Source organism: Calonectris borealis, chromosome 8 (assembly GCF_964195595.1).
Source record: "Calonectris borealis chromosome 8, bCalBor7.hap1.2, whole genome shotgun sequence".
NCBI lineage: Eukaryota > Metazoa > Chordata > Aves > Procellariiformes > Procellariidae > Calonectris > Calonectris borealis.
In genome coordinates this window covers 33,460,224-33,485,916 of record NC_134319.1, presented here as the reverse complement: position 1 = coordinate 33,485,916, position 25,693 = coordinate 33,460,224, and the positions used below count along the sequence as shown (strand labels likewise).

The 25,693-nt window shown below is 39.0% G+C and overlaps 2 protein-coding genes across 5 annotated transcripts in view; both read left to right on the top strand.

Annotated features, from left to right (window-relative positions):
- RABGAP1L (RAB GTPase activating protein 1 like) overlaps nucleotides 1–25,693 on the top strand; it is a 274,563-nt gene that overhangs the window by 103,316 nt on the left and 145,554 nt on the right. The gene's annotated exons all lie outside the window — the stretch shown is intronic.
- GPR52 (G protein-coupled receptor 52) lies at nucleotides 1,803–6,640 on the top strand. The gene has a single exon (XM_075157081.1). It carries the CDS (start codon nucleotides 3,885–3,887, stop codon nucleotides 4,968–4,970), a length of 1,086 nt encoding a protein of 361 aa, XP_075013182.1. The 5' UTR covers nucleotides 1,803–3,884; the 3' UTR covers nucleotides 4,971–6,640.

The window sequence follows — 25,693 nt, the reverse complement described above, 5'->3', positions numbered from 1 at the left end:
GAGTGCTTGTTATCAGAGGTCGGTGCTCTGAGCACAGAGTCATAGGCACTGCAGTTTTGTACATCAGCTGGATCTGACCTGTGAGCAAGGTGACTCAGTGGTCGCCGTAACATTTGGAAGCTTTAGTAGTGGCCAGTATTCAAATCTGTATGGAACAGAATGCACTGAGCACGTAGTTTCTGTGGTCCACTTAATTTTAGGTTTTACCTTTGCTTATCTAACTTGCCCTCGTGTCTTTGAGACTTTCTGGCATCCATTTTAAGATGGTTTGGCCCTTTCTTTCTCTGGTGCCCACCAAGAGCTGGCCTAGGGAGGGGAGGGAGAAGTACTGGTTGCTGCCATGCCTGTGCACACCATTGTTTGTTCTCCTTCTCCCCCACAGGAGGAGTGGGAAGAGGAGGAATAAAAATTGCTTCCTATTGTTCCACCCGTGGTATGGGTAGCTATGGCTTAAAGCTGTACTCAGGGACTAAATTTAGTCATTAAATCTGTTGTCGCAGCCATTTACAGTTCTGAGGTATCGGAGTGATTTTAATTTTTTCTTAAATCCTTCGATGAAAGAATTTGGAATTATCACACAGCGTTATTGCAAACCACTCTCACACTGCTGCATTTTATGCTGCTTCACATTTCTACAGACTTGTCATTCAGCCTTGAATATTTGCTCCGGGCTATACTCGAAATACAACATGTTAACCCAGGAGCAGCTTATTAAAATTTTGCCTGTGGTTTGCCTTGGAACTAGAAGAATTTAAATCACTGTAGTTTCTAATGACTTAGTTTGTTAAAGCCTCCGATACCATTCTTGACACATGTATTTTGCTGATCTATAGCCCACAATACTGTTTTGTGGTTGGTATTTTGGTATCTAAATGTGCTGTTTCTCTCTGTGTCTAAGGACGTACAGAGTGTCTGTGTAAGATAAACTTTGATGATTGTACTTCTGTTACTGGTTTTATTTTTAGGAAGCATGAAGTAAACAATAGTTCTGAGTCCTTAATCAGGGAATAACAGCATCCATTTGCACGACCAGAGAGATCAGTTAATTGGGTTAGAAAGTCTGTGCTTTGAAAAGTAATGTGTTACTCACAAGTATTTAAAACCGATGTTTGCCATCGGTTGGAGCAATTAAAAATTGTTCCAGTATTGAAACCAGTTGCAGATGAGTTTTAAAATAAATCTGCCTTAAGTATGAAACTAATTAATTTTTAGGGGACTGTAATTTTATCTTTTAAGCAGGACAAAATTTGTGTCAAAGCATGGCAAATATACATTGTCTGTACATGTTTAGCTTTGTAAAATGAGAGATGCATATGGAATTAGTAATCCGAGAATAACTCTTAATAAACATTTTTAGTTAGGTGGTGATGGCGGTTTCTAAAATAACCTACGCAACTGGAGTCGGTTGGGAGGACCTGATTTAAATGTTTGATATATTTTTTGGGGGGGTGTATACCCTGTGGCCTTCAGCCATGACTTAATTCTTTGGCTCTGACCCGAGTTCAGCCCTCCGAACGAGCAGGTCGCAGACTTTTAAACTCGCGCCGAGCAAACCCCCCGCCAGCCGCGTTCACTCCGAAGCCATCTCCTGCCCGCACGAAGGTCAGCGGGGTAAGTACCCGCTCCCCGCCCCGCCGGAGCAGCCCCGCGGCCGGGCCGGGCGCGGCGGTGCCCCCGCCGGTGCCGGCGTTGCGTTGCGTTGCGTTCCCCCGCCGCGCTGCGGGGGGCGCCGCCGGCCCGGCCCGGCCGCCGTTACCTAGTGACAGCGGCGCGGCGCGGCCATTGGCTGGGGGCCGGGCAGCCAGTCACCTTTCCAGCGCCCGCGCGTCTGCATCGGCTGGGGGGGGCGAGGAGGAGGAGGAGGAGGAGGAGCGGACTCAGGTGCAAGCGATAATTTCAAGGGGGAAGGAGAGGAATAGCGACAGAAGCTCTAGCCGCACCACAGTAAATAGGACTCCCCTGTCAAGCAGTTCATCATAGCGGCTGATAAGGATGCATGTAGGTGAGAAAGATTGCTATATTGCTTTAACAAGGAATTAGAAAAAGTAGTAATTTTATACATGGTCTGCTTATAGACGAAGGGAATGAATAGCCGGAAATATTCTGGGATGTTATAAAATCAAAAGGACTTCTGTACAGCGTGGCGATGCACGACAGGAAATTAACTCCAAAAAGAATGCTTTCTCTTAAACTGCTGCAACAGAATTGAGAATTTTTCTTTTCTGGTATCTGAAATTCCTCCTGAAGACACAGCAAGGACTATCAAAAACATCAGAGAGATTCTGGTACTTTTAAAGAGACTTAAAGCAAATGCCAGCATAATATCTGAATGACCTTGGAGATCATTTTATGTGGATTCATTAATTCTCACTGCCAGTCTTCTAGTCTCAGGAACTCTAGGATGAAAGATGGTTTTAACATTTTAGGGGCCTTTCAAAAAGCAAGATTGTATACCATTAATTACCTGCCTAATGATTCCTGAACTCATCAAGCATTTACTTAAAACTGAACACAGAAGATGCTTTCTTTTAACGTTTGCTTTCTCCATAACTGCGAATAAAATGAACAAGGTAATGTCCTGCAATTAGAAGAACATTTTTTTTAAAACAACTATTTATTATGCTGGTCGTCTAATAGATATAGAAACCCTAAAACTACGTAGAAGATGAAGCTGAATAACCGAATAATGGAGTAGTAAACAATGGCAGCTTTTCTAGTCAAATCAGCATTTCGTTAGCTTCACAGCAGAATGCAGATGGAAGTTTCTGTTCTCGTTGTATGGGGGTTTGTGAAATGATTCAGGTGTAGCTACAGAGGTGAGCAATATCATGGATATACCTATGAACTCCTGGGTACTGATCCACTGTAGCAGATATGGCAGAGTTTCCAAAGATGATTATTTTAAATTACCATTGCTGAAATTAAATTGAAGAGGATTTATTTTGTCTGTGGGGACCTTGAATTATGCTTCTGGCATTAATAATTGTAATGGACTATAACTGTTTGAAGGAATTGTGAATATTGACATAAGTCTCCAAATTCTATTCTTAAATTATTTTCATTTTTAAATGAATAGACACGATCTTCCTCATTGTATGTGAGATGTATGTTTTCTTTCTTGGGAGTCAGAGGACAAATCTGCCTTGTCCCCCACCCGTCTCCCTCCAAATAAAATTCATTATTCATACCCAAACAGTGGTGAGTCTATTGGAATTAACCTTGACAAAAATGTTTTCCTTACCTTTCCAATGAATACCATGGATAAGACGGAGTACCATCTCCTGAATGGAGCCAGAAAAGACAGCATTAGATGGTGAACTTTTTCCTTTACTCTCCAGTCAGTCTGTGATTTAAATTGAGATATTAAAAATATTCTCTCCAGTAACTGCTGGTCCAGGAAACCTGAGCTGTACTGAGGTTCCTCCTTCCCTTCCTCCCCCTCGCCCCATTATATTCCAAAGTAAATGACTTTCTCAGGAAAATAAGCAGTCAGAGATTCCCCCCCGCCTTCCCTGGGAAATGAATGTGTCTCTTTTGTCAGTTTTTATTCCCGTATTTCACAGTACCTGTTTGTTTTAGAAGTGCCTTGTGTTTGCTAAAGATTGGTCAAGAGCACTGGAGGAGCTGATCAGTGGCCTTTCTCTTTCTGGCTTTTTTTTTTTTTTTTCTTTTCTTTCTTTCTTTCCTTAAAGCTAAGGTGTGCCAGAGGTGATGCACTGATGCTGAGGAGGCATCAACAGCTATGGGACTGTAATCCTCTCAAATGTAAGCACTGGCAGTGTCTACAAAGAGAGATCGTGAGACGCTGAAGCAGAGTTTAGCTGCTGTTAAGCAGGTCATCTGCTCACTAAGGCTCAGATTGCAGTGTTCCCTAATCACAAAACATGAACCAGTCCCGATGGATTGAATGGAGGACTCTGAATATGAGCAGTAGTGTTATGAACATATCTGAGCATCTCTCCTGCCCTCTTGGATTTGGTCACTACAATGCAGTTGACATCTGTATCCTTGAGACAGTTGTTATTGTCTTGCTAACATTTTTAATTATTGCGGGTAACTTAACTGTGATATTTGTTTTTCACTGTGCTCCACTGCTGCATCATTATACCACCAGCTATTTTATTCAGACCATGGCCTATGCTGACCTTTTTGTTGGAGTTAGCTGCTTGGTTCCTACTCTGTCACTGCTCCACTACTCGACAGGTGTCCACGAGTCCTTGACTTGTCAAGTTTTTGGATATATCATCTCTGTGCTCAAAAGCGTATCTATGGCATGTCTTGCTTGCATCAGCGTGGATCGCTATCTCGCTATAACAAAGCCTCTCTCCTATAATCAACTGGTCACACCTTGTCGCTTGAGAATCTGCATCATTTTGATCTGGATATACTCTTGTCTGATCTTCTTGCCTTCCTTTTTTGGTTGGGGAAAACCTGGTTACCATGGAGATATTTTTGAATGGTGTGCTACCTCCTGGCTAACTAATGCCTATTTTACTGGCTTTATTGTGTGCTTACTATATGCTCCTGCTGCCTTTGTCATATGTTTCACGTATTTCCACATCTTTAAAATTTGCCGGCAGCACACCAAAGAGATAAATGATCGGAGAGCTCGATTTCCTAGCCACGAAGTGGATGCTGCTGGGGAGACTGGGCACAGCCCCGATCGCCGCTATGCCATGGTTTTGTTTCGGATAACCAGTGTGTTCTACATGCTGTGGCTCCCCTATATCATATACTTTCTGCTGGAGAGCTCTAGGGTGTTGGAAAACCCAGCACTTTCCTTCTTAACGACATGGCTTGCTATAAGCAATAGTTTCTGCAACTGTGTGATATATAGCCTCTCCAACAGCGTTTTCAGGCTGGGACTGCGGAGACTGTCAGAGACAATATGTTCATCATGTATGTGTTTAAAAGACAGGGATGTACGGGACCCTAAACCAAGAAAACGGGCTAATTCCTGCTCCATTTAAAGAAAACTGGTGCATGTAATCAAACGTGGAGTTTTGATAGTATTTGCTGTATCTGGAAACTTGCCAGAAGAGAAATGTTTACTTGAATAGTTTGCTATGATGTTAGAGTGAGTTTAAAAGTGATTGCGGAAAAGGAAAGGGCTGCTGTAAGAGAGGTCACTGAACTTGAATATAGCTCTTGTGAAATTGTCAGGAGAGCAATTCGACGGAGACGATGAAGAAAGTCAGAACTAAAAATCTTCCAAAGGGCATGAAATAACTACCACATCAGAGGAGGTTCCTCATAAAATAAATAAGTTAGTTACTATCTTATATTTTCCCCCTTGTAGAGAAGTTGTCTTACTATCTTTGTGTCAGAATATACTGTAGCCTTCTGAATTTAAATATATTTAAGAGGAAACAATCAACAACACAGTAAGTGGCTATCCGTAAATTATATACCTGAGGACTATCGTAGATATTGCAGATTAATAATCAACTCTATCTCTGCTCACATCTTGTACAATTTGCAGTTGTACAAGCAATCCGCAATGCATAAAACCTACACTGGGCATGGCGCTTTTGGATAAAATGGCACATTTGGTACAACTTTCACAGAAGCTCTCCCTCTCATTTCCCCTTTTTTTTTTTTCGTACTGTGCATCCCTAGATTCCATCGCGTCCAAGTGGTTTAGTTTGAGGGCACCTACGAGGTAAACTGAGTTTCAAACCATTCTTCCTGCAGAAAGCAATAGCCCTTCCTGGCTGGCTGAGTAACTGCAGCTGCCTATGTACAATGACTTCCTCAATCTTTCATTCTCTTGATCCTGTTAAATTAGCACACGGTATCGATGTAGTGTCCTTTAGGGTGTACTAAAGCTTTTCCTTTATTGGCTACACAGATAATCCTAATGCAAATATGATAATTGCACACAGCAGTGTGCATCACTGCTTAGAAAAATTAAAACTAACTAACCCTTTTATTTGGGAAGTCTAAATCGCTTATTGTTGTAGCTGTCAATCCGTTGTGTGAACCTAGCTTGCACATACTGTATTTTTTTTTAGAGAAAACGTAAATTGTGGTCTGTGCCTACTGTTTTCATAGCACATGGAATAGGTCAATGCTACAGGATTAAAAAATTAACACTTGCTTTAAGAGAAATACTTCTGTGCAGTTATTGAATAGCTGTTTGTTAGACAAATGTTCTTGGAGGAGGAGAACAAGACAGTTTAGTATTAAATACAGGCAAAGAGCTTCAGTATTTCCTTTTGTACTGAACTGATTTTCAGGTCCACTGATGAAATCTTTTTTATTTTGCAAGGGCGCACATTAGGTTTGTGTAATAAATTGCCAGGGGTTCAGATGCATGCCAGTCGATAAAATATTTAAATTATTATTTTGAACCAAATGTAATTTTCTTAGATGGTTATTGGCTTTTAAAAAAGGCCCAATTATTGATTATTGGTGCCTTTTAACACTGCACTATTATTCCTTCTTTCACCAAAATGCATATGTAAAGATCGTGCCTATTACTTTTTGTAATGGAAGCTAACCACGCTTGCACACTTGTGGTTTGACTCTAGATCTCCCTTAATTATGTATTCTTTGTTCTGTTGAGGTGGTTCTGAACCCCTGTACATTTTTTTAAACCTGTAAGAAAGTTGAAACAATGGAATAAAGTAGTATTATGTATATCAAAAACAGCCTTGGCTTTAGTTCCCTGATGTTACCGCTCCGTTCTTTGTGAAAGTTCTTTTGGGTTAGGACTCAAGAGTGAACGATTTAAAATCCAAACCTCAAAGCTGCTTACTTGCTGTCTTAAACGTTTATATACCGGTTTCTAGCATTGCACAATCTTTAAAGCAGATTGAAATATGACTTGAAACATTCCTCTAGCTAAGCTGAGCTGTTGCAATTAGCCCTTACAGATATTATGGAAAAATGAGTAGTATTCTTTGCACGTATCTTGTAATGCTTCATGTCTACAGGAATGTGTCTGCTGCCTTCTTTTGAAAAGTTGCTGTTTATTTCGGAAGGCTCTTTTTGGCTGACGGCTGCTCTATGAGGTTGTGTAACCCCCTCTCTTCTTACAAACACGACTTGGATTCCTTTTGTTTTGTCATTATTTTGTCATTGTTTCCTGCTTAGTAGGTCTCAGCGTGCAAGACTTAGACAAGGAACAATGAAATATCTCATTTCTCACAACTCACAGGGCTGGTTTTATACCAATAAAGTAGTTTTATATCCGTGCTCCAGAGCTGGCTGCTTACCGCTTCTGGTTTTTGTTGGCATTCCTGGTAACAAGTTTCTATGGGACCTCCTGAAATTCAAAAAAAGTTCTAGAAAATGCTTGAAGTTGAACTAACCTTTTAATAAAATCAAGCAATACAGCCTGGAGGCAGTAGATGCATTGTTAGCGTGGTACTGTAACTACAAATATGTAGAAATACACAAGCTAACTCATTTGTATCGGTAGTGCCTTAGTTGAACCCTGCTTGTATAACCTCAGCAAACGGAGTTGATGTACAGCAACTTGAAGCTTTATTGCCTGCAAACGGTGGGTCAGAAAGGGAGCTTCACTTCAGAGGCTGCGGCACGAGGTTTACTCACCAGCCCACCGGCTTCTTGCCCTAAAGGGCAGAGTTAGCAATACTCTTCTCTCTCCGATGGTGTTGAGCTTGTGGAGTTGTCAGGCGGGACTGAAGATTTCCCTTTTTCCTCAGACTGTCCTTGGAGGGAGAGAATATAGTAGAAATCCAGTACCTTGCAAACAAATCGTAGGTTCTAGGTTCTTCGCCCTTTTTTGAGGGGTTTGTTTCTTAAACATTGGCTTAATGTTGTTGGTGCAAGAATGCTAATTTGCTTATCTGGACCCTGAATTTCAGTTGCTGTGAAGTCACACTTCAACCTGTTCTCTGTAAATCTGAGCCTCCTGGTCTCCTGGAATCTGTCAAATTAAACATCCTCAGCAGAGTTAAATACCGCATTTCTTCTTGCTGTTTGCAAGATGACAGGATTTGACCTGGTGGTTAGTCACATGAATTTTTAAATTTAGTAAGTGTGTTTCAGTTTTTGAAAGTATTTTCTAAACTCATGATTTAAAATTTTATTTGAGGGAGGTTTGTTATTGTTTTACTAATGCTGTATGAGGATCCCAGCTGGTGCTAAATTCTCTTCCAAAATTATACAGCTGGACGTTTTAATGGATAAAAAAATCCAATAGAAATTCCAGTCACCCAATCTGTCACTTTTGATTTTCATTCTGTCATTATATAAAGTCTCATGTTCGTGTATGAAAATCTGATTAAAGAACGAGACTCTTAAAGCTGGCATCTGGAGTACCTATCCCACTTTCATGTGCCGAAAGATCTTTATGATTTATGAAGTACCTGGTAAATAGGTGACCAGACACGGACCAAAGAAATCGACATGATAAAATCATTGTTGATAATACAGGTAATAATAAAGTCTCTCCACATACAGATACATTGAGGGAGTACTAAATCTTTAGGTTCCTTTAAAAAAAAAAAAAAAAGTAGTGATGAGAAGAAAACATATGTAAAATATTAGATAAAAAAGTTAATGTGGAGAGATATGCCTAATAAGTAAGCAAAACAAATATATATATAAAAAACTCCTTTGTGCAGGTAGATTACGTTGTGCCATTACATTTTTCTTGAATACTTATACTTGTGGTGTAAGAGAGGCTATGTCAAGGTTGACTGCGTTACTGTTTTGGAATCCCATGTCTTCAGCCTAAGGAAAAGTCAAAAAAAATTCTGTAATGGCAGCAAAAGCGCTACCAGAAAAGTAATTTTTTCTTCACCAAGTTCTACATGCTTCCTTATTTTCTGGAATGGCGAAGTGAATTTCTCCTTAAAATACTATTCTTTAAAGGGAAAGAAAACTGTAGTAAGAAAAAGCACAATGCTGTCTTTTGAAAGTTGTTTTTTTTTTCCCCCCATTTCTGCTTAAGAATCCATTTTGTAATTGTTCTTGGTAAAGCATGAGGTATCACGCTAGGTTTATTTTTGTGCAGAATCTTTGTGCTTCCTCTACTGAAAAGTTTGAAGTGTTTTGCTTTATTGAGCCACCTTTCATAGATACAGTTTATGAAAACCTTTTAAAAATAGCATTTATATTGGTTTTATGGTTATTTTTAATGCATTAGTGTTTGACAACTAAATATCCATAAGCCCGCTTAGTTTTCACACTCAGCAAAACTAATAAAATGTCCTTTTTGGGGTAAAATAACTTACTGGTCAATATTAGAAATTGGCTGTTGAGAAAAGTATATCAATGTAATGATTAGTTATTGCATTAGCTATTTCGTCTTGCTTATGAAAAATTAAGGTTAACTGTAAGAAAAAGAGAGTCGTTGCAACAGGATATCGAGTTGATGGGATATGCATCAGCTCTTACACTGTCTCACAGTTGGTTCTCAACATGAAACTATTTTTATCTTTCCATATTACAGTTATAGCCAAACAAATAAATACATGAATTTTTTAATGCTGCTACTTGAATGCTGAGGATCTGTATCTCTAAATCCAAGCCGCTGCTCGTGGTGGGGATGTCCCTTTAACAGCTCTCAGACTCGGTTGCAGCGGGCCTAGCAACACGATGGTCCTGGAGCCGACTTTGCCAAGGAGCAGTGCCAGAGGTTCACGAGGCCACCACTGCTGTGGGGGAAGAACGTCAGTGAAGGTGGCCGTGGCCTCCCCAGCCATCCTCCAGGATCAGCTGATTTGCAGATCTTTCAGTGTTATTGTCACTGTCACCAAAAGGATAAGTTTTGAGCCTTCGACTTCATCCCCCCACCCTGCTACCTCTGTCTCTCTTTAGGCTGTTTTATGGCTGGAGTGCTGCATCATTCTACTAAAGAACTGAATTACATTTATTTTGTTGGGGTTTTTTGATGAAAATATTTTATGTATGTCATTTGAATGGCAAAACCAAACATGACTTTGTTAACTAGATGCCGGTTAATTTTTAGGCCTTTCCAGAAAAGGAAGCATCACAGAGGTAGTGTTTTCCTGTCACTTGCAGTATTGCCTGCAACATTGCTTAAAGATAGTATTTTCCAAAGATTACATGATTTTTGCTAAACCAAATATGAAGTTCAAGTAAAATCTGTGGGTTTTTTCCTATTTAACATAGACAAGTTTAATTTTTTTTTTACTGTATACTAAATTTATACATAGATCTCTGCAGTCATTAAGCATTTTTAATTGTTAACAAAAGACTGTCATTGTGGTAGATTAGTGGGGTGAAAGCAATACAGAAGAATATTTAAGGGTAGCTTCCTACTCACAGATTTTTCTAGTCAATCTTAAATAAAATTACTCATTTCTCCATCTGATATTAGGAAGAACCTTCCAGAAAATATGATCTGAGCTCCGTGAGCTTTAAGTGCTAAGGAAACAGTATGCGAATGGAGAAGAAGCTGTTAATGGCTCTGTGCCCCAGCACAGCCTCGAGAAAATACGAAAAAGCCCTCACTTTTACATCTATAATTTCTGTGGACTTTTCCTTTGTCCAAGTACTGTGAAAGGTAGGATGAATATAAGGAAACCTTAGCGCTTTCAGCTGCACTGACAGGAGGCTAGGAGAAGCAATTTTAGGCAGTAAAAATGACTGGAGATCTTCGGGATTTTATCACAGTCTTATGCCGATTGCTGCCAAACTTAACCCTCTTGAGAAGAATGTGACAGCAATGCTGAAGGCTTTTTGTTTTAATCACCGTGTGACTCGGTTTGAACAAAGAGAAGAGAAGGTGATTCGGATCAAAATGAAGCTTTTCCAAGTGCAGTGATTACCAGGGAAAAGAGTTTCACTTTTTGTATGCGATGTTCATCCCTGCCTCAAAGCTTGCAAGCTACATTTTACAACCGGCAGTATTAGAAAAAGTGACAAAACACGAAGGTTTTGAGAAGGGGAAGCTCAGAGATGTCAGTGTTAATCATGCGAGGGCATTTCTGCATCTTGACAGCATTGCTTTTTGTTTCTTTGCTTTCTTTAAAGGAAATAGATAATGCTTGTCTTTTTTTCCTTCTTCTATAAGTTGTTTGAACAAGCACAAATTCTTTTCATCATGGAAGAATATCTCATTTTATGAGATATTTAAATGAGGAATAGGATAGTGGATTGGGAAAGTATAATAGACTGTCCCCGGGAGAGAACAAAAGTATGTTACTTGTGGAACATGTACTAGTTTTAATTTCATACACTTTAGGCAGCAAAGTCTTGAAATACCTGTACCCGGTGAAGGTTTCTAATCCCTATACGATCTCTCCAGTGTTATTTATGCTTGTGCATGTCTTATTTAAAAGTTCTTCTTGTGTGACATCTAGATTTAGAATTGTAAATGGACAAATGATATTTTCCATGATCAGGCAAATTTGTTCTGACCTAGGAAAGACATCTGCCGAACCCACAGGTTTTTGGTGTTTATTAACTGGTTAGAGCATACAGGTTCTCATTAACTGTTTTATTGTGGGGAAACAAATACAGGATCTGTGTATTGAGGCAGAAGAGCTGACCGTTCCTCAGATGGACTGCTCCTCATCTGTTGCATGAAATTATTACATCAGATGAGCCCAGGTGAGGTTGTGGCTTTGCAGGGTCAAACACACAGAGCAGGTGACCTTTATTTACTTCTTTCGGTAGCGTACCTTAATGTCACTGTGTTACTCTATCTCCGTGTTCACATATGTGCTTAAGTGAGGGTTGTCAAATACAAAACACTTGTGTCACTTTGGAATACGTATACCCCCCTGTTTCCTGCTGAGATTCATGTAGGTCTCTCAGTGCGGCGTGCCATTTAAACCTCTGATTCATGTTCTCTGACTAAACCCATGGTGGTTTGAATTGTTACTGTTCCGGCAGCAGAATGAAACATGCCTGCGCCTCGCCTCCTCTTCCCTTGGTTGTTTCAGGTCAGTCTGGCAGCTTAGCACGAACCCATTTTCGGCAGTGGGTTAGGGCTGTACGGCAGAGAACGCTGGCGTGGCGAAGCATGTGTGTGTCCTCTGCTTATACTTTTACTACATGCAGTTAATCCTCCACAAAAAGAGTGGCATAGACAGGCTGAAGGCAATAATGCCGTAAACTGCCTCAACGGGGTTTTTGCAGAGCTTTGTTTATTAGGGTGTTTAATGGTAAGGAAATTTGTTGTAATTAAAAAAGAGAGATCTATATACTACGAGTAATGAATTGTTATTAGGTCAAGAACAGAGGAGTCTGTTTTTCATCTCTGCCCTTAATAGGTGAACAGGATCTTCATAAGATAATTTTATTATAATCAGGTAGATTTTGGACACTATAATTTTTATAATGAGTTTTAATGCAATGTGCGTACATAAGAGTTGTAAAGAGTCATATAATGGCAAGGTTTCAGTGGCAGCTTTTTCTTCATTTCAAGGGCTTTGGGGACCACTTTGTGGCTAGAGTTGGGTAAGTGCGAAATGTGTACTAAAATTACCGAAGCCAAGACAGCAAACACCGGCTATAAATGAAACACCTTTATGCAAAACTACTTTCTCTGTAATACTTGCTACTTAGTTGTCCAGGCAATATCTTATGTTGGCTTATGAAGATGACATACAGAAAAGCAAGAAATATAATAAATACAAGCATAACTGCATGCTATCATAATTAAATTATTTTTAAGATTTTTGATTTTTCAGCTCAGGACTTTCAGAGACCATATCTTCTGTGATCTCTTACCTTCGGAACTCACTACCAATTAATTATTTTACTTTGCTGGCTGTGCTTTACTTGGTCTCTGGCTTTTGTATTTTTTAAAGTTCAATTTTAAATTTTAATTTTAAATTCAATTTTGCTGTTTTGTAGATGTGTTCTTCACTTGACTCAGGTAAAAACCTTTATGAGAGTATTAGAAAGATCATGTCCTTGAGGGGAACTACATCTAGTCTTAAATCTATTTAGGCTGCATTTCATTGTATCTAAAAGAAGCTGTTGCTGTACCTTGTTTACTAGATTTCAGGTGTCTTGGCAACAAGCCTCATCGACAGATGACAAATTCTCCAACCTCTTCTGTTGGGCTGAAATATTATTTGCCACTGATTTTATTTGTAAACGTTGCTATAACTAAAGAAACTCTGTTTTGGTGGTGAATCAGCATTTTGGATGGGGTTTATGAAGATACTTTATCTCTCTATTGTATTTCCTTTAATTCTGATGGCAGTATGTGAGGGTTATTGCTTAAGTGCAGCTGGAAGTTTTGTCCCTGTTATCCCTGTGCATTTGCAGCTCCTTTCTTCTGGTTTATCCTGGCTTGAGAAGCTTTTTGGGGGAAAAGTATGACTGTGATGGTTGGTCGTTGATACAATTGTGCTTCGATGATCATCTTATTTTATGAATTTCACTGCATAAATAATGTCTGTATTTTAAAAATATAGCAAAGTACTCTTGTAATAATGGTATTGATTTTGTTTAAAAATAAACTTATAGCAAGATGAAAATTTTTTACATTGGTAAAAAGAGATTTGGAATGTGATGTCTGTGAGGAATACCTGTTGATAATTTATTTTGGGAAAGATTTGGATTTCAAGTGGCAGATGACATTCAAGAGACTAAATATAAATACTGATTCTGAAGAAAAGCAGCTCTTACTTTTCATACAATAACAGAATTAATTGTATCCATTTCCTGTCAGGAAGAAGATTTTGGGTTACTATAAGTTGCCTTATGGAAATGGTAGTTTAATGAGCCATGGCTTACCAAAAAGTATTGGGATATTAATAATTATAAAAATAATAAAGGAATCTATTAGAAATCATCGCTACCATCACCATGGTGTGCCCGGATCTTGAGTACTGAGTGTAACTGGTCCATGGTAGCACAGCTGGAAGGAGTTCTGAGGAATGACAAAGGTACTCCTCTTCTCTAAGGGGATTCTCTACGAATTAAAGTCTCTAAGATTTGCCAACTTAGAAAATAAAGGATTTAGGTGCAGGGAAGTATGAGAAATCTGTAAGGTCGTGAATGTCATGGAGGAGAACTGGATATAATTACTCATTGTTTCTCTTCCAATGTAAAAATAATTAAAACCAAGGTAGCGCTATGAAAACAAACTGTATGTGGTAAATTGTGGAATACATTGACAAAAGACACTCCGGATGTCAAAAGCTGACATGGGCTAAAAATTCAGGGAAATTGAAAGAGGAATCATGTATTAAATGCTGTGATGACACTTCTGGCTTGGCAGTCCATATGCCACAGATTACTGCAGGCTGGGAGGCTGTGACGGGGGAATTGTCACAGTATGTTTGTCCTGTTCTTATATTTTGTCCTTAGGCGTCTGGTACTAGTTGCTGTTGCAGACAGTATTGATGCTAGAGGAACTAAGGGCCGACCTAAAGCGTCTGCTCTTACCTGCCTGCTCTGTTGCATTGTTACATCTTTATTACTTTTCATATACTAACTCTGGATATTTTCTTTCATATTTGGTCTGTTGGGAAAAGAATGCACAATTTACTTCAGCTGTTTTTTCTGAATAAAATTGTGAGTGAAAAATTAACATCTGTGGCTGTGCGTCTTTGTGTGTGTGGAAGGTGGCTGTGAGGGTAGAAGTGTCAGTATGATGAACTGTCCCCATCTTTTCTCGCTACTGAAGCAAAATACCTTTTGGAAGAGCATCAACAAGGCAGTCGTGAGGGGGACTATATTGCTAGTTCTGATATCGAGTATTAGGGGATAAACTTCAACTTTTTTTCCAATAATTATAGTAGTTAGGAGCCAAGCTATTGCTGTAGGCAGTCCACAGCAAAAAGGGCTTCTTAACCCTAGCTAATTATTGTGATTTTTTAAAATAAAAAGTGATGCTGCAAAAGTAGGGATGCCTACGCTACACGTGGCTGTCAGATACCCCTCCCAAGCTGCAGCTGGTTCAGCAGAGGTCCAACAAGTCCTCTACTTTATCATGCCATTAGAAAATGGGCGGTATCGTACTGATAGGAAGAACGATACGGAGGTCACTAACAGCGGAAGGGCTGCAATATTGTATTCAAGGAGGGACTAGATCCTTGAGAAAATTGCCTTGACAGCCTATTGTGGCTGATGACATATAGTTAGCAGTTCCCAACAACTAATTGGTATTTTCTCAAGTATTTCTGCAATCACCAAAGTTAACAGTGAAGCTAACAACGAAGTCCCATAGTGAACAAGGCAAATATCTTAATGAGCCATGATGAGGATCGAGTATGGCCATGTTGTTCCACTCCTAATCAGCAGCATGTTATCTATTTTCTGAAATAATGTATTATCCATTGAGAAATAAAACCAGAATTCAAACTAGATCTCCATATAACTGGGGCTGATATATTTATAGAGTTGGAAACAGCGTGTAGTTTGCTCTGCCTGTCAGTGATTCTCCACAACTATGTATTCTCGTCTTTTTTTTTTTATAGAGAAAAGCTGTTCCATCCTGCTCCTTTCATTTTGCAATTAGATCAGTTAATGCTGTTTTGCCCCTAGTAACATTTTCTCATTTTCTTTTAAAACCAGCATCAATAGTTATGTTCTGTGAGTAAAATGTGATTTTTAAGGTGCATTCTGGTCCTTTCTTTGCTAGGTGCTTGTGCCTTGTCTTTAAGTGGCTAAATCATGAAGTGGATTCTCAATGCTCAAATTTGTTTACCTGTGTTGCAGTTCCATGCACTACTGCATCTTCAGGCTAGGTTGAGCCCTCTTCGTCTTGCTCCTGGATTCAGGATGTGGAAAAGATGGGAAAATGTCAGGCAAAATTGTAGCTTAGGATGTCAGTGTTGAAATTATTTTCAGGACTGAGTATGTCTTGTTCGTTTTCTTGTAGATGAATTTAAGTAAACTTGCAGAAACCAGCAAGGCCATGGGTATTTTTATTTTTCTTCCTTATAAAGTAATTATTGTTTGAAAAACAATGTGCTTGTGCAGTAAATTTTGAAATTTCAGGTGGATATTTAGTTTATACTGTGAGGTTTGGTTTTTTCCCCCTATTCAAAACATTATTCTTGTTACTGGTAATTTAAAATAATGAAAAATGAAGGTAACATGCATTGCAAACATGCTGCCAACAATGTTTGTATTCATACATGCAGACAAATTTCAGTCTAGAAGTCAGCATATCTTCACAATGCTTTCATCAAAAAGCATTTTTGCAGCTTCTAAATGTGGCAGTTAATTTGTATTATTAATTATATATATTTTGGTCCAACCTTCATCCCTGCTGCAAGCAGAATTCCTATTGACTTCAGGGGAACCTTGGAATTTTAGGAAGTTTGGCTCAGTTTTCTGTATTCAGTCTAGGAGTGATATGGAAAGCCCTAAACTGATTTTTCGGCAAGTACACAACATGACTCATGAGTATCTCCGTTACAGTAGAAGGGAATGCAGCAGAAGCATTACTAATGAGGACAGAAGTCTCCCATGAAACAAGTGTGCATCTGTGTTTGTGTGCTGAACTGAAGACGACATGTTAACATATGTTCAAAAAATCACGTTTCTCATCTCTGTTAAGAAATACTGCTAAAAAGCATAGACCATGAAAGAGAAAAGGGAGAGAATGCTTAGCTCTGGTTTGCTATATTGCACTTCATGTTTTCAGTCTGTTTTTCGAATAAGCAAATTGACTGGCAGGATTTAAAAACAGTATTATTTTTCTATGTGTGAAAAAATGCTAGTTGTAAGAATATTATGCCACATTATTTCACATTATTAAAAAACTTTAAACCTAGATTGTTATGGTAAACACATGACAGTTTAAAAAGTATAACTCTGAGATATTATTTTAGAACTTCTGTATCTGAAGTCCAAAGAGTTTGGCTAAATTTTGTTATAGTTTCTTTGTTGAGCCTTCCCCTTCCCCCAAGTGCATTGCGTTGCTCTTCTTTTTTTAATTTAACAGCATATTGGCCATTTTTCCTTGAAGTGAAATATGACCATATGAACGTACAAGGCATTAAGATATTCTATGACTAGATTAAAGATTAAGATTGAATCAAGATTAAATCTTTTTTTTGTTGTTGTTGCTGTCATCTGTTACTGTCCAGTTTGCCTGGTGGAATATTTGAACATTCGAAATTAGAGTTGAAATCCAAAATGCTGTGTGTGTTTGGTTTTGGTTTGTTGTGTGCAGTGTGGTTTTTTTTTTTTTTTTTAAATGCAAAACATATTTTTCTATTTATGTGAGACTGTAATCTTAAAAAAATATTATTATTTAACTGTTTACTCTTGAGTAGAACTTTTGTTAGATATTTAACATGATTCCTTGACTACTGCTACAAGAAGCCTTTTTTTCATCCTGCAAGAACTTTCCACATAAGAGAAGGTTGTTGGTCACGCTTCAGTTTATTATTCATGCTGCCTTATTGTCCACAACAAAATAATCTTATGCATATAAATCAAGTTCAGGTTATGTCTTGTGCTGTTATTACTGGACAAAATGATTTATCTCAGTTCAGTCTCTTCAGTTCTCTCCTGTTCTTTGCAACAGCATCTCTAGCTGTGTTTGAATTGACCTGCTTTTTTATTAATTGTTTTCTTTCAAAATTAGGGCAATATTAGCATACTTTGTGTTATATTTAGATTTCATTGTTCTTGGTGTTCCATGAATTAACAGTTAGATTTAGAATGTGAATTTAATATTTTGTGCCAATAGATTTGTATCCTGTTTTGGTAACCATTACAATCTCTTAGAAGTGGTTCCGAAGATAGGTAGCAAAATCTTGGCTCTGAACCCTAATAAAAAGACATATTTATAATAATTTTAGTGTTAACACTTAGAAAAATATAACTCTAACTATAAATTTAGACCCAGTTTTTTACTTCTCATAATAGGTTAGTAGTTTTGATAACTAGCTTGATGGTAAGCTCACTTTCAACAGTGATAGAAAAGATTTTTTTTTTCCTTTTTGTTTTTATTTTGGTCTCTTGTTTGTAAAGGCTTGGATCTTTATCAAATATATAGTTATAGGCTGTAGAATGGGCAACTTTCAATTCACACTTATTTCAATATTAGTTGGATAAACACAGGAGATAAAATTATGTATAGGAAAAGGCATGAATCCATTCTGAGGTCTTTTCACCTTGACATTCTGCAGTGCTGGTTTTACAGATTTCAAATCTAAAACTCATCCAGAACTCACAAAATTAATGCCTGAAGTCATTACTTTTTTAGGCTGCGTATGCTTATGAGTTACATTCCCTTGGAGAACGCTTGAGTGTTTGAGCACATACACTAAATTTCATACCAGCAAGGCAGAAACTACATAGATGATGGTCCAAATGTATTTTGGTGCTATGATATGTGATTGTAAATAGGCCTTAATGCTCTCCCTGTATCAGAGAATTGGCCTGAAGGCACTGTAATTCTGTTGCAATTTTTTTGCTTGTTTTGAGCAAAGTATTCTGTGTAGGGTTGGTGTTAGGGCTTACATAAAATGTGAGCCGCTCGCTCCTCAGCTGAGGTTGAAGGAGGATGTCCTTCCTCCCCACCCTGTCACATGCAGAGATACCATCTGGGTGTATGGGATGAACTCCAGATCGGACTTGGAACTAATCCAGTAAATGTTACAGAAACCTTGAAGCAAACAGAACAAAACATAACCAAACGAAGCCTTTCATCAACAGTGATGCATTCAATAACATAATGATTTTTTTAATGCGCGTGATACCACAAAGCATTAGGTTCTTCCAGTCAGTGTGGGAACTTTCGGAAAGGTGTAAGTTTTAAGTGTTTTAAGAATGTTTTGTCTGAAATCTTATGCCTTATTTTTGAGGGTGTTTCTTCTTGTGGTGGTGTCAAATACTGGTTTCTGGAGCAATGGTTTTTTACACTTTTGATTAGTTAATTTATTTCTCTCAGTAGGACTGAACGTGAAAGAAAAGAGAAGAAGCTTAGACAGCCATCCTTACCTTTACTAGTTTTGATTTCTATCATTTTGATTTTTTTTCTTCCTATAAAAAGTCATTTTCTTAGACCTGTGAGTGGAAGATTACTTAGAAAAGCAAGAACCATTTTTCTATTCCTTTTTTTTGGATGGTTTTAAACAGCTACTTTTTCTCGTAGTTACACATCATTACTCGTTTATTTCAAAAAATACCTGAAGGTCTGAATTTGATCTGTTCCGGTGCATTCTCAGTCTCTAAATTTATGTTCTGTTTATATTGCCTAAACTTCAAGTAATATTATTTCAATCCTGACACCAGGTATAAATTCTCTATCCTGTAATATATTCTGTTTAAAACAAAACAAAACCCCCAACCTATTAAGATAGGACCAAGAGCTGATCAGATGGGTTCTAACTAAATTGCACTTTTTGATCATCCTTGTTTATCTTGGTCTCTCTGAGGTTTCCTTTTTCTGGCTGATCAGTAACCTCGCTCCTCTCTGTTTCTAACACGCTGTGTCCAAAACTAATTCAGATCTCTACTTGAGATCTGTCTTTAAGTTTAAAAGATCGTACCTGCTCCGAGAAGTTGTTAGAGGGAGCCATGGCATTCTGAACGGAAACCCTCAGGCTCCCACCCAGCCGCAAATCAGTCAGCGGTTCTTTGCCATCTGCTCCGTCTTCCAGACCTCAGCATTATACGGTAGATACCCACAGGGTAAGATCTTTACATTTAAAGGTCATTCTCAAATGGCTATTAGAGAGGCAATAAATAATCAAGAACAGCTAGGACTTTTTGAGGGAAAAATTACATCTCCTGGCTTTTAGAGCTTTGCATATTATGATCTCTTTTGAGGTGTAACAGAAAGAGAGGGAATGGCACTTGGAAACCTGGGGATTTGAAGTTAAGTTCCTAAATACTCATTTGAGGCTACTAAGCAGACCTGGCCTGATTTTTCAGGATTGCTGAGCAACCCAACATCCCAGTCAAGTAACTCAGCAACTGTGGATTTGGTACTAAAACAAGTAAATAATCTCCACAGATAGTCTGTAAACTTACTGAGATTTGAAATTTGATCATCATCTTCTAACTTATATTACATGATGGTTGTTTTTTAGCCAAGTTAGGGATTACGGATATTTAGCCTAGATCTTCTTTGTTTGTGATTGTCGAGTTGTCTTCCTGGAATTGATGGTTATACCACTGATGGAAATACTATTATGAGTTAAGTTTAATGGATCCATCAACATAATGGATTGTTTCCATTCCTCCTATTTTTCATTCATTTATATATTTTTAATTCCATTTATTTGTCAGTCTTCTCTTTTTCCAATTCTCCCTTTTCCATGTAGTTGCAATCAAGCGCTTTTAGGCTTTTCTGACAAGCAGTGCTCTGCGTTGTACCGAGAGCATCATGAATGGAAGCAGCGTGACTGGAGGAGAAGAGCTCTTGTAGGAGGGGACTGAAAGTAACCGGTCGGTTTGAATTCTTTCCAAAGCTGCGTTTAGGTGGTTCCTCCTGACTGATGAGGGAAGCACCTCACACATACGTGTTAGGATACTATGACCTTGGCTCTCGTATCTGGTGCTTGTTTACAATGTGGTTGTGATCAGAAGGGAGCAGAAAAGTTAAGTAACCTTTCTGAATATGGATTAGAGTTACGATATTGGTGTCAAACAGTACGTTTTGTACTACTTTTTTCAGTTTGAATTGGGAACTGGAAGCCTCCAGGGCATAAGCTATTAATACTTAATAGAGAGCGGTTGAAAACAAAGTAAGTTTTTGTTGATCAAAGCATATTTCAAAGATTCAGAGTTGTATTCCAAAAGGGAGATTTTAACTGGGTAAAAGACTTAGATGAGAGGTTGGACAGTGTATGGAAAAATGAAATCAAATGAAACAATTACTTGCTTCAATCTGTGTTTTCCATTGCTTTCACAGTGGGTAGTATCCATTGCGTGCTTACTGGAGAGCTTGATCTTGCTGGGCTGCATTTCAGTTAAATTTATTTTTGAAGTGGGCTGCTCTCTTAAACTCAGGAGTCACGCTTTCGTCCAGTGTCCAGGATGGGTGAAAGGATGGCTGACTTACAGTGTTCTTCATCTAATATATATGAGGTTGTTTTAAAATACTGCTAGGTGGTAGCAGGTGGGTAAGAATAAATCACATTTCTGCTCTGTTGGAACCAACAGTGTTTGTTTTTTCTATCTCTTTCCATCATCCAGTAGAGGATTTTTTGTAACTTCTTGTTAATGCCGAGAAGTAGACGACGTCCATTCCTTCAGTGTGTTTTTTCCAATTCGACAGTTTGTGTAACAAAATAATTATGTTAGGAATAAGAGGTTTCTTAGAAGTTGGCACTGTTACATTTGTGTGTGCTATCTTGATTTGAGCATTAATAATTATAAAACAGGATTAGAAAAGTAACAACTGAAACAGTTTTTTGGCAACACCTTGTTTGTTTGCTCCCTGGTAATTCTTGGTGTGAGGTGAAATTGCACCGGAGAGATGAGCAGCATCCATTGTCGAAGGAATAAACTAACGTCTTCAGTGGGCGAGTGATGCGACTTTGTTGAGATGAATGATGCATTTTAGAAAATGATGCGTTCTAGAAGGTTGTTATAATTGTCCCCACCAGCTACACACTTTCAAAACTTGTATGTGAACTCTGAGTTATGTGCCTCCTTTCATGGGGCACTAGGTGAAGCAGGGCTGTGCTGGAATCGGTGTTATTATTTTCCTAGCCCGTATGGAGCTGAAACGAGAGCTTAGTGAAGGCTTTTTCAGAAAAGCTGTAAGTGCGCTTCTCGGGACAGCTAGACAGGACAGTTTCCAGAGTTTGGAAATTTTGCTGGTTAAAGTGTGAAGAAAACTTCCGTTTCTGATGAGGCTGCATTTTCTAGAGATCAAGCCCAAATATACCTTACAACAAAAACAGTAAGAAAAATTTTATACTGACATTAGTGGCAAGTTTGTCTCCATAAAATAATCTAAAGAATCAGAAGAGTGGCGGACTATTTTAGAAAACTTTATCCCACAGAGTCAGCATTCTTCAGAATGCACCTCTAATTTTCGTGTGAAGTAGAAAAGCGTTCAGCAATTACTGCTGTTACAGCCAGTATTCTAAAATCTCATGGATGCTGTGCTCTTTTGCAGAGGAAACTGTATACACTGTCCGTACTGAGTTTCATTCTGTTACCATTATATAAGAAATATTGTACAGTGAAAAGTTAACAACTTTTTAATACCAACCTTGTCACACTTCCCGTGCTTTCCAAGTAGTTAGTTATTCATGCTTATGATATTCCTAGGTGGACAAGAAGATATGAATAATACCCAAGCCACATGGACAGAGCGTTAAAATTCTAGTAAGAATCTAGGTTGTTTGCGCGGAAAACTGCATGCGTAGGAAATAATGATTCTCCAATATTTTTGGCTTTCTAAAGTCTGAATAAAATAGCAGGATAATTCTAATACTTATGTGGATGTGACTATGTGTGGAGTCTTAAATCACTGTTTTATCAGATTGTTGTAGCATTTCTTATGGGAAGGTTATATGAGTGATAAATTGTACTGACAGTGTGTTTATGGACAATCTGGGTGGGGATGAATTATTAACAGTGTAAATAAATGTACTGTTTTGAAGCGTTGTTGTTTATATTGTAAGTCATGCTTTATTCAAAATAGGCAGCTGAGAAGAGATATTACTGTGGATAAATATATCTGTCAGTACTGTAGTGATGTTCCTCAGGCTCTTCATTTTGCAGAGGATGCCAATTACAGTTAGTTATCACATGCCTCTTACTGTCTTCTATGTCTGTGTAGAAGCAAAGGTCTCAACCCTCCTGCCCTCCCCAAAAGAACGACTAAATGCTTGATGTTATCAAGGAAAGAGCAGAATGGATTTGTTTTAATAATGATTAAAACGAGCTGACCCCAAAAGTAAAGAAAAAGTACAAATCTTTGGACAGAGGAGCAAGTGAAATTGTTAAATTGTGATCCCTTTTGTGGAAGAAATTGAGGTATTCTCTATGTGAGTAACTGATTTGAATGTTAGAAATTAACATCCTTTTTCTCAGAGTGAACAACATAGAAGAAATTGATATGAGGCCAACTTGTTCAGAATTACCTAAATATCAAACAAAATGTATGCATCATGGTGAAGAAGAATGTTTTGGCCAAAACTTACAGGTAAAGAGGGATGTTGTGAAGGACATTAACTTCCCAATCTTCCCCTACTCAAGCCCTCAAAAAAAGCCAAAACCAAAAAAAACTCCAAATATAACGTGCTAGCCTTTAAGAACCGTGAAGGTGGTTTTTGCTAAGTAACTAGCTAGTTATTCACAGCTACAACAAATTAATGCCTTTACAAATCTGTACTTCCCAGCAGTGATTGCAGAGGCAAGGAGTAATGTGATTTAGTGAAAATACTAGTTTTGAAGTAATTTATTTTCTATTTCTGACCTACTGGTCATAAACAGTTTGTCTACAAATAATAAAGTGGGTAACAATTACAAATGTCAAGCGCCTTTGCTTTACGAACCTCATGAGGTTCGACAAGGCCAAGTGTGCAAGGTCCTGCAGCGGGGTCGGGGCAACCCCCGGTATCGCTATAGGCTGGGGGATGAAGGGATGGAGAGCAGCCCTGCCGAGAAGGACTTGGGGGTGCTGGTGGACGAAAAGCTGGACATGAGCCGGCAACGTGCGCTCGCAGCCCAAGCGGCCAACCGTATCCTGGGCTGCAACACAAGCAGCGTGGCCAGCAGGTCGAGGGAGGGGATTCTGCCCCTCTGCTCTGCTCTGGTGAGACCCCCCCTGCAGTGCTGCGTCCAGCTCTGGGGTCCTCAGCACAGGACAGACATGGACCTGTTGGAGCGGGTCCAGAGGAGGCCACAAAAATGAGCTGGGGAGGTGGAACACCTCTGCTATGAAGAAAGGCTGAGAGCGCTGAGGTTGTTCAGCCTGGAGAAGAGCAGGCTCGGGGGGAGCTTATTGCAGCCTTTCAGTACTTAAAGGGAGCTCATAAGAAAGATGGGGACAGACTTTTTAGCAGGGCCTGTAGCGACAGGACAAGGGGGAATGGTTTTAAACTCAAAGAGGGTAGATTTAGACTAATAGCAGGAAGATGTTCTTTACGCTGAGGGTGGTGAAACCCTGGCCCAGGTTGCCCAGAGAGGTGGTAGATGCCCCACCCCTGGGAACATGCAAGGTCAGGTTGGACGGGGCTCTGAGCAACCTGATCCAGTTGAAGATGTCCCTGCCCATGGCAGCGGGGTTGGACTAGATGGCCTTTAAAGGGCCCTTCCAATCCAAACTATTCTGTGATTCTATGAAAATCCCCTCCTGCTGCCCCTCGCCATGGATATTGAAAGGAGATACAAACTGAGAGAAAGCTGGAACCCAGGGAGTAGTTGGGGAAGATTCATTTCCATAAGAAATGAGGCTAAAAATACATTTTAATGCATTGCTAATAGTTATGTATTGGTGAAAGCAAGTTTAATGAAAAGCTGTCTTATGCAGTTACAGGATAACATTGTTCCTGTAATTGGGTACTGAAAGCAGGCCTTGTTATTTGTAGCAACAAATACCGGAGAAATGACAAGATAAAGAAGAGGTCGCAGAATGGTGATGAAGCTTTTAAAAACAGAAACAATACACATGAACGCTTTTAATGACGAGATGGTGTGTGAATGGTATCAGCGCTAACGTTCAGTCAGCGGTATTAAAAGTTACTGAAACAGAACATATTTTCAGTAGGTAGGTAAAGTTTTGTAAAGCCTGCTCAACTGATTCAACAACATAATACTTGAGAAAATAAAGAGAATGGATGATAAATACATTAAAAGTGGAGTGTATGATAGACTGCTTTTATCTGAAGCAGTATTTGGGGATTTTCTTGCCTTCTGGACATTACTTTCTTAACTGTGGAGGCAATGGTTTACAGTATAGAGAACAAAAATATAGATTATATTACTCACTTCATTCACAGTTTTTAAAAAAGCATGGGACTGAAGGCAGAAGAAAAGGCACAGGCACAGCCTGCATAGCCTGATAGTTCCTCATGTTGCCGAAGCATGTTTTTGTTGTTCTGCTAAGGAGAAATATCTGAAAGAGCGTAGGTCTGAAGGAGGCGGTGAGATCGTTCGCTTGATCCCGCCTCCCGTGTCACCCTTGTCACGTATTGTCCATTTTTACAAAGGTGGCAAATGATGGAGACTGCCGAGCTGTGCTGGGGCTGGGCGCTCTGCTCCGGTGCTTCGCTGGCTGCGGCTGCGGGGAGCGTGAGTTTGATGAGGATGACGGCTATAGATGGCTGTCCTTTATCTGAGGTGATTGTTTAGAATATACAAAGAAAATACAAAGAAAAACGGGCAGAGTAGGTGTCACTGGCGATACTAGCGGGTTACTGCTAAGAAGCCAAAGGGAAATAGAGCCTGTGTGCTCGGTGAAACCAAAGGAGGTTCCTTTATTGAAGTATGCTGAATAGTTTTCATATGGTAATAGTAAACTTCAATATAGAGTTAACTTTCTTAAGGGAGGATGGGAAAATTCGCTATTTCAATTTCTCTTACTTAATTTTATGACTTTATGTTAGTAACTGTTTAAAGTAACTTCAGTTTTTCTCAGAAACTGGTTTACAATTTACACCGTAAGAGTGTCAGTAGACTCCGAAATGTCTGTTGTCTTCATTTCTTGTATAAAGAGTCTACATTGCCAGTGTACCGTGTGGCAGCAACGTTTCTCTGCCTCTGTAGTTTTCAACACTGTAGGTGCTAGTAGCCAAAGCGAATTAAAGTTATTTCTGAATGCCACTGTCTAAAAAAGATAACATTCTAGTTAACATTGGTC